General features: G+C 39.6%; 1 protein-coding gene across 1 annotated transcript; it reads right to left on the minus strand.

The window, feature by feature from the left end:
* Positions 1–408: 408 nt before the first annotated feature.
* Positions 409–9,375, minus strand: LOC103706844 (peroxiredoxin-2C-like). The gene is made up of 3 exons (XM_008791094.6): positions 8,996–9,375; positions 8,426–8,505; positions 409–878 (listed from the first exon to the last, which is right to left on the minus strand). The coding sequence occupies exons 1-3, from the start codon at positions 9,148–9,150 to the stop codon at positions 625–627; spliced, it is 489 nt and encodes a 162-aa protein (XP_008789316.3). The 5' UTR covers positions 9,151–9,375; the 3' UTR covers positions 409–624.
* Positions 9,376–9,756: the final 381 nt, after the last annotated feature.

The raw sequence follows: 9,756 nt of genomic DNA on the forward strand, positions 1-9,756 counted from the left end.
TCATACTAAAGCAAGGAAAGCCTAACAAATAGACAGGAATTGGTTGGATATGATTAAGCGTTCAGGAGCGATGCAGTTGAGACAATCCGTAATTCAATTCAAAACTCAGGCACAAGGCATGCAACATCAACCACATCTCTGCTTAAGATTTTATCCAGATTATTCCATTTTAACTTAATTTCTCGTTCCAGAAAACTAACCTGAAACTCAATTTACAACTCAAGCATGATTCTCAGCACAGAAGCATCCTCTCCCCACATCGATGTGTGTTGGTAGGTTTTATGGTTGGACCTGTGCCTGCTTAAATACCGACATTAGATAGCTGGTCTTGATGCAAGACAAGGAGAGGGTGAAGATTGCAATAAGCTCTGCCAAGGGAACTTGAATACAAGCATGGCAGAGTGAAGATTGCAATAAGTTCATCTCTTCAAGATAAGCCTGTTTCACCAAGTTTATGTGAGAAAATTTCAACAAACAGCAACTTCTTTAAATCCCAGATACAACCAGAGAGATGCAAACTCTAAACAAAGCACATATTAAAGACCAATTCTCAAAATGTCCCTGATGATCAGAACACCATGAGAAACTGGGGAAAGTACGGTTAACTGACAAGAAATAGATATCTTAGAGTGCCTTGAGAATCTCATCAGCTCCTGATATGGTGAAGGCTCCACCCTCCTCGATGTTAGCAACCTTGACCTTCAGGTCATCAGCAAAGATAGCATACCTCCGCGAGCGGGTACCAAGCCCTTTCCCTGAGAGATCAAGCTCAAGGCCAAGAGCATGGGTGTAAGCTCCAGACCCATCAGCCAGGAATTTTACGTACTTGTTCTCAGCATATGTCTTTGCCCATGCCTTCATGACAAAGGGATCATTGACTGCACAGGATATAACAGGAGTGAAAAGTTAGTGACAAGTTTACCATCTAGCGGTTAAGTTTAAATAATGGCAAGCTAGATATATCTTTGCTAAAGCCACAAAGTGCCACACAAGAATTAGCGACCAAAATGATAAATGACAGATTGTGTTAAGAGTCCACTAGGTCTATAAAACAGCATAATCTACTATGCCAAGCTCAAAGATATTCTAAACAACTCGAAGAGTGCATTCTTGATCATTTCTAGTGTATTTCTACAATTGCAACTTGTAACATGCTTGCAATTTAAACTTAAATTCTGACCCTTTTGCTAAGAAGATATCACCAGAAAGAAAAGGAGGAAGGGGGAAAAAAAAGGAGGGGATGTTGGAGAAAAATGGGATGTCGAGAGGGACATATATGCAAGCCTTACCCCCGCATTTAGAGAGGGCATTCGGAGAGATTGTTTTCATGTTTTGAACCCATTTGCCTATGCAGCTACAATTTGGATGACTTTCTGAGAATTATAACAAGTACATAAAAGATCTAAAAGCAAGTGAAGAAAAAAGAAGAGAGAAAATTGATGGATATTGAAGTTGATGGATGGTTATATGGGCAATATTTGTTTAGAACCATGGACATGGCCTTTACAAGTTAGAGCTGTTGGGAATAAACTGTCCCAGAAAATTTTAAATCTATAATACTCTACCTCAACAAATAATAGGCAGAAATAGGCTTAGAGAAAATAAATAGAGAAAGTGGAAAAATGGAATCCGAGATGCTGAGGCGTGGTATGTTGGTCACTTTCCTTGAAGTAGATTTCGCCGCCTTACAGTGCACTAGGCTTAGATGGCGTTCTACTCCTGAGATACAACAGCCTCTCGCACTGTTCCTTCTGCCTTAATGATTTGCACGGATCAAAGAAGCCTTCGAACCCAGAATCAATATGCAGCAAGCCCGTTGATTGAAAGAAAAATAGCAAACAGGGAGAATAGAAGTTTTCTGTTTTCAATTGTGTATCCTGTCTAATCCGAAGAGGTCTATTTGTAGACTTCTTCGGGACAGACGCGACCCAAAACCGATCCAACGGTCAAAACCGGTAAGAAAGTTTGAAAAAACACTGGGAGTAGGGCCAGCGGATGCGAGGTCGGTTGCGAAGAGGTGTTAACGAGGAAGCGACGTGGCTCCTCGTGCTATGGGTGCGAGGCACAGCCCACGCACCTCTTGGCTTATCGCACCCGTTGTCCGACCTCGGCTCCTCTGGGCTCATCACACCTGTGGTCCGACCTCGACCTCGGCTCCTCGTGCTTCGGTTGAGGAGGTGGGTCGGACGAGCACAGGCACAGGCGCAAAGAGCCTCGGACGAGCAGGGCCGAGCGAGCACAGGCTCGGCCGCAAAGAACCTCGGGTCGGACAAGCACAGGACAGCTCGGCCGCAAAGAACCTTGGATCGGACAAGCACAGGCACAGAGAACCGAGCTTTATGTAATAGACATAAAAAGGAGGGAATGGGGAATCGAACCTATTACCTCATCCCCACCCAACCAACGCACCAACCATCAAGCCAAACTCCCTTCTTAACATATATGTATAACATATATATTTTAAGTATGAAAACTTTTAATCATTATTTAATAAAAATCTAACATTCCCCCACCTGATTAAAATATTTTTTAAAACTTTATAAAATCAGAAAATAGTCAAATCGGGCTTGTTTATGTCACGACTTCAATAAAGGTAGCTTGCGGCTTTGAACCTTTACCTAGTGAAAGTATATTTTCATCTGAAAGGTATAGTGGTAGCTACAAAGCTTTGAACCAAATCCTTTGGTTCAGATTTCTACAATACTTCACCCATGACAAATGCAAATACTGGGTTCATCATAGGTGGTGCTTTTTCTGGCCTTATGCACCAATATCTCAGTTTCATGAGTGCTCTAGGGGTTAAACCCTTATCCCCATAGACTGCGGCCACACAGTCACACTCACATAGGTGAGTCCTTCAAGGGTGCTCGCAGCACAGCACCTTGCCATAGACTCGGACTCATTCAGAGTTTTAAACTCTTCCGTATACCTCTGCTGTATTTAGCACTCACATCACAGGGAGAGACCAAATGACATAAAGTCATTTTTATAATAGTGCTAACTAATCATTAAACAACTTGTTTTTCCGTTGAACCTTTCATCTTGGGATCTCCAGTCAGAATAGGTTGGGTTGCCATTGTCAATGATTCCTTATGGGTTTCAGTCCCATCCCCTTTGATGTTTCTATGACTTTGCTTCTAGCCAGTCCTTTAGTTAAAGGATCTGCTAGGTTATCTTTAGATCCAACAAATTCCAAAGTTATGATACCATTTTTAATTAGGTATCTAATAGTCTTATGTCTCACACTAATGTGTCTTCTGTTTCTCTTGTTATACTCAGTATTTCTACAAGTATTAATTGCAGCTTCATTATCACATAACAAAGAAATAGCAGGTATAGGCTTTTCCATAATAGGTATTTCAGACATAAGATTCTTAAACCATTCTGCTTCTTGACTTGCAGAATCTAAGGCTACAATCTCAGCCTCCATAGTGGATCTTGTGATCACAGTTTGTTTGGATGATCTCCAAGCAATAGCTGCACCACCCAACATGAATATGTATCCACTAGTTCCTTTTCGATTCACTGAATCAGTGATCCAACTAGCATCACTGTATCCTTCAAGTACAGTGGAAAATCTTGAGTAATGTAAACCATAATACATTGTACCTCTCAAGTATCTAAGTACTCTATCCAGTGCTTCCCAGTGACTAAGACTAGGGCAACTATTAAACCTACTAAGCTTTCCTATAGCATAAGAAATGTCAGGTCTACTTGTATTTGCAACATACATCAGTGTCCCAATAATTTGAGCATATTTCTCTTGGGCCACTGGATCACCTTTATTGCACTTCAAGTTCAAACCATGCTCATAAGGTGTACTCACTGGTTTACAGTTGTACTTATCAAATTTCTTCAATATTTTCTCAATATATTGTGATTGATCAAAGATTATACCATTAGGTGTTCTGGTAATCTTGTTACCAAGAATTACCTCTGCCTGACCTAAATCTTTCATATCAAAATTATTAAACAAGAAAGTTTTGATATCAGTCACCATATTCATATCAGTACCAAAAATTAAAATATCATCAACATATAAACACAAGATAATACATGAATCATTTTCAAACTTAGAATATAAGCACTTATCTGATTCATTTGCTTTAAAGCCATAAGAAACAATTATTTTATCAAATTTTCTATGCCATTCCTTAGGAGCTTGTTTTAAACCATAGAGGGATTTGACTAACCTACAAACTTTTCTTTCCTGTCCTTGAGCCACATATCCCTCTGGCTGATCCATATAGATCTCTTCCTCTAAATCACCATGAAGGAAGGCAGTCTTGACATCCATTTGATGAATTATCAAATTATGGATTGAAGCCAGTGCAATCAAAGTACGAATTGTGGTTATCCTAGTCACAGGAGAATATGTATCAAAGTAGTCAATACCCTCTTTCTGAGAAAAGCTCTTAGCAACTAATCTTGCTTTATATTTTTCAATAGAACCATCAGATCTTAATTTCTTCTTAAATATCCATTTACAACCTATAGCCTTACTACCAGGTGGTAAGTCAGTTAAAAACCATGTTTTATTAGTCATAAGTGAATTCATTTCACTATTAATAGCTTCCTTCCAAAACATAGAATCTAATAAGTTCATAGCATCTTTATAAGTTTTAGGATCATCTTCAACCATAAAAGTATAGAAATCAGATCCAAAATCTTTCTTTTTTCCAATTCTTTTCCCTTTACCAAGTTCATTAATATCATTAAGTTCATTTTCATTTTCATTATTAGGAATAATTAGAGAATTAGATGGCGAACTACAAGATGCATCATTAGATCTATCTATTACATGCTTTTCTATTTTATCCTTAAATGGAAAAAAGTCTTCAAAGAAAGAAGCATCTTTAGATTCAATTATAGTATTCTTATCTATGCCATTAATATCAGAACTAATGACTAAGAACCTATAAGTAACACTATTAAGAGAATAACCAAGAAACACAGCATCAAAAGTATTAGGTCCTAATTTTCTTTTCTTGATTAAAGGAATATTAACCTTAGCCAAACAACCCCAAACTTTTACAAAGCTTAGGTTAGGTTTTCTTCCTTTTCAAAGTTCATAAGGAGATTCATTAGAACCTTTAAATGGAACCCTATTAAGCAGGAAACATGCAGTAAGCATTGCTTCCCCCCACCAAACCTCAGGTAAACCTGAGTTGGCAAGCAAAGATCTTACCATATCTTGCAGAGTCCTATTTTTCCTTTCAGCCACTCCATTAAACTGAGGTGAATAGGGAGGTGTAACTTCATGTAGAATTCCATTAACTCTACAGAATTCATTCAAGTCATTAGAGGTGTATTCTCCTCCTCTATCTGACCTGAGAATCTTTATTCTCTTGTCAAGTTGATTTTCTACTAAAGATTTATAAGTCTTAAACATCTCAAATGCTTCATCTTTAGATTTCATTAAATAAACTTGACAATACTTAGAATAATCATCTATGAAGGTAATGAAATACCTTCTACCCCCTTTAGTCAAAGTTCCATTTAGATCACATACATCTGAATGTATTAATTCTAATAAAGTTGAATTTCTATTTACTATTTTAAATGGTTTTCTAGGTTGTTTAGATTGAACACAAATTTGACACCTTTCCTTTTCATTTAATGAAACATTAGGCAATAAACCAGAGCTAATCATTCTTTTAATAGTATTATTATTCACATGTCCTAATCTAGCATGCCAAAGAGATGAAGAACATATTGAAAGCACAATTTTATTATTGTTATCAGAAGAAAAATCCAAAGATACATTATTTATTACATACAAGCCATCACACTCATAGTCTTTGCCTACAAATGTTCCATTCTTTGTTATAATCACTTTCTTAGATTGAAATAACAAAGAATAACCACTCCTATTTAGAAGAGATCCACTGATCAGATTCCTCCTTCCATCGGGCACATGGTACACATTAAATAGTGTAAGCACATTTCCAGACGTAAGCCTTAGAAGTACTTTTCCAGTTCCAAGCACTCGTGCCGAGGTGGAGTTTCCCATAGTTACTGTTAGGCCGTTCCGGACCTGATAAGTAGTAAAAAGGGTATGATCAGTACACATATGAACATTCGCACCTGTATCCACTAACCAATCGGTAGAGCAAATTGCCAAATTTAATTCTGGACTTAAAGTTACATACCGATCATCAGTACTAGTAGGACCAGTACTGGATAGCACCATGTTGGTTTGTGGATTTGCAGGTTGAGAAGGCGCATATTCATAGTTCTGATACTTCTTCCTCTTCATCCGGCATACTCGAGCCATATGACCGAGTTTTCCACAATTGTAGCAAATCGGCTTCCGATCATTCTTATTGATATGGTGTTTTGGCTTCATAGGTTTTCTTTTGTTTCTAGGTCCACCCTTTTCAAATTTGGAGTTCTTGAACTTATGGGTCTTATTCTAGCCTTCTACAAAGTTCACCTTGGTTAGAAGCTCAGGATTCATGAGTTGCTCATTATCTTTCTCAAGGTGTTGTTCTTGGATCCTAATGGCAGACAATAGAGTTTTCATTGTCATATCCTCGGTTTTATGTTTCAGGGATAATCCAAAGTCTTTCCAAGAAGGTGGGAGTTTGTCAATGGTACAAGCAACTTGAAGGCTCTCAGTTATACCCATTTCCCTTAAGCCTAATTCATGATAAATCACTGTTAACTCATGGGCTTGGTCAACTACGGGCTTGGTGTCAACCATCTTATAAGACAGGAATTGACTAGCAGCATACTTGTCCATTCCGGCATCTTGGATACCATATTTCTTATTAAGATCATCCCAAATCTCCTTGGAGGTTTTAAAAGTGCAGTAGACATCAAAAAGGGGATCAGTAAGATAGGACAGAATCCTTCCCCTACACAGGTAGTCTTTCTTCTTAAATTCCTCCAAATTACAAGTTCTAGCTGGTTCATTCTCTTCCTTATTTGGAGGAGAGTCAAAGATTATGGAAAATAACCCAAGTGTGGTTAAGAAGATTTCTATCTTCTGTCTCCAACGCTTAAAGTTATTTTCATTAAATTTTTCAGGAGGAACCGGGTCACTTGCATTGGCCATTGGGGTAACTCTAAGTACTAGCCTATTATATGTAGGAATAATCTACTTCAAGAATGTTGGGAATAAACTGTCCTAGAAAATTTTAAATCTATAATACTCTACTTCAACAAATAATAGGCAGAAATAGGCTTAGAGAAAATAAATAGAGAAAGTGAAAAAATGGAACCAGAGATGCTGAGGCGTGGTATGTTGGTCACTTTCCTTGAAGTAGATTTCGCCGCCTTACAGTGCACTAGGCTTAGATGGCGTTCTACTCCTGAGATACAACAGCCTCTCGCACTGTTCCTTCTGCCTCAATGATTTGCACGGATCAAAGAAGCCTTCGAACCCAGAATCAATATGCAGCAAGCCCGTTGATTGAAAGAAAAATAGCAAACAGGGAGAATAGAAGTTCTCTGTTTTCAATTGTGTATCCTGTCTAATCTGAAGAGGTCTATTTATAGACTTCTTCGGGACAGACGCAACCCAAAACCGATCCAACGGTCAAAACCGGTAAGAAAGTTTGAAAAAACACTGGGAGTAGGGCCAGCGGATGCGAGGTCGGTTGCGAAGAGGTGCTAATGAGGAAGCGACGTGGCTCCTCGTGCTATGGGTGCGAGGCACGGCCCACGCACCTCTTGACTTATCGCACCCGTTGTCCGACCTCGGCTCCTCTGGGCTCATCACACCTGTGGTCCGACCTCGGCCTCGGCTCCTCGTGCTTCGGTTGAGGAGGTGGGTCGGACGAGCACAGGCACAGGCGCAAAGAGCCTCGGACGAGCAGGGCCGAGCGAGCACAGGCTCGGCCACAAAGAACCTCGGGTCGGACAAGCTCGGCCGCAAAGAACCTCGGGTCGGACAAGCACAGGCACAGAGAACCGAGCTTTACGTAATAGACATAAAAAGGAGGGAATGGGGAATCGAACCTATTACCTCATCCCTACCCAACCAACGCACCAACCATCAAGCCAAACTCCCTTCTTAACATATATGTATAACATATATATTTTAAGTATGAAAACTTTTAATCATTATTTAATAAAAATCTAACAAGAGCACATGCCAAGTAAATTGGTTGAAACCAATAAATCAATGCTGTTGGTTAAAATGAGTCTTCAAAAACATAAATAGACGAGTGAGCACAACAGCCACAGAATGGTCATGCCCGTCAAAAGCTCATGATTCAATCTTCAGTTGTTCAGTTCAATGTAAGCTCTGAAATTGATGTTTCATTCTTAAGGTAAGAACTTTAGGAACTTAACCAGAAAAAATAAATCGAAACAAAAAAGATGGATAATAAAAGACCGGGTATTCATCAAAAACCAACTAATAATAAGAGGGGGAAAAAAAGGAGGAAAAATAGAAATTTTAAAAAAATATATATACCACTAATAACAAAGATCTCATCGACGCCCTTTGATTTGAGCTCCTCGGCACTCTGGATGAAGCCCGGCACATGTTGCATGCTGCGTCACATAAAACAATAACCGCATAATTAAAAGACCCAAAACTTCCTTATCGAATAAAAACAGAAAAAAATCCAAAACTTCAAACTGACTCCAACGCCCAAAAAACTAGATCGGGCCATCTAAATCAAATCAGAAGGCCAAAATCGTACTATCATCTTACACACACAAAAAAAAAAATCGATCGGAAAAATGTTCGGAAAGGATTATTCCCTTTTTGTTCCTTCCAGTAAAACCTAAGCCCGTAGAGGACCCTTTTTTTAATCTTGCTTTTAGAATTCAATATAACATAATAAAAAAGAAAAATAAATAAAAGGCGAGTATATAAACGCAGATCACGAATACTTTTCTTATCATCGCTCCTTCAAGAAAAATCACCCATGAGAACCAAGAATAATAATAATAATGATAATGGAAACAAAAATTTAGAAGCAAAAGAAAAGGGTAAGATTGGGGGAAATCAAAGCGGAAGAAGACGTGAAGGAGGGACCTGCAGGTGGGGGTGAAGGCGCCGGGGACGCCGACAAGGACGATCTTCTTGCCGGCGCAGACGCCGTGGATCGACACCTGCTGCAGCTGATCGTTCTCATCGAACCATCCCAACGTCCCGTCCGGAAGCGAATCCCCCACTGCGATCGGAGCCATCTCTCCCTTCTCTCTCTCTCTCTCTCGCTCGCTCTCTCTCTCTTCTCTTCCAATAGGATAGGATTCGCCTGTGCCAGGTTTTGGGAGAGGACGGTCACTATTTATGGACTCAGTGGCCTACTGCCATTCCCTCTCTTCTTGAATGTTCTAATGCAAATATGCAATAAAACCACCACCGCCCCATGACAAAAAAAAAAAAAAAAGGAAAATGGTAATAATCCGGACGCCGGCTCCAGCTGGATGCTGGAATCTTTTTCGACTCCGTTTCCAGACCCGAAAAGCATCTCGACAATCATGATTCTTGCTTTGTAAGATCCATTGATCGCTTACCGTCTGATCGATGAATCTATTGTCACGCAGAGACTGAGGCTGGTTAAATGTTTGCTTTTTGGCTAATTTATGTGACTCTTTCTAAGTGTAGGTGGCATGGAAAGATTTTATTTGATTACATTTCAAAAGAAAAAGGTGATCATGGCCGGCGTAGGTGACAGCACCGAACGTTTCGCTCGCGATGCTTTTTGTCGTGTGCTTCCTACATTTTGGCCAGTCGCGCCCTCAGGTACATGGGCCTGGTCTGTGCCAAACCAACCAATGACCAGGTCGCCA

This window comes from Phoenix dactylifera, chromosome 1, assembly GCF_051530095.1.
Source record: "Phoenix dactylifera cultivar Ajwa chromosome 1, Ajwa_hap1_PhDact_Kaust_v1.1, whole genome shotgun sequence".
Lineage (NCBI taxonomy): Eukaryota > Viridiplantae > Streptophyta > Magnoliopsida > Arecales > Arecaceae > Phoenix > Phoenix dactylifera.

What these genes read in the sequence shown, in the direction of transcription:
- LOC103706844 (XM_008791094.6), bottom strand. Translation starts at nt 9,150, where the DNA reads ATGGCTCCGATCGCAGTGGGGGATTCGCTTCCGGACGGGACGTTGGGA. An exon ending in GCCTTCACCCCCACCTGCAG is followed by an intron (nt 8,506 to 8,995) that starts GTCCCTCCTTCA and finishes TATGTGACGCAG; the next exon opens with CATGCAACATGTGCCGGGCT. An exon ending in TGAGATCTTTGTTATTAGTG is followed by an intron (nt 879 to 8,425) that starts GTATATATATTT and finishes TATCCTGTGCAG; the next exon opens with TCAATGATCCCTTTGTCATG.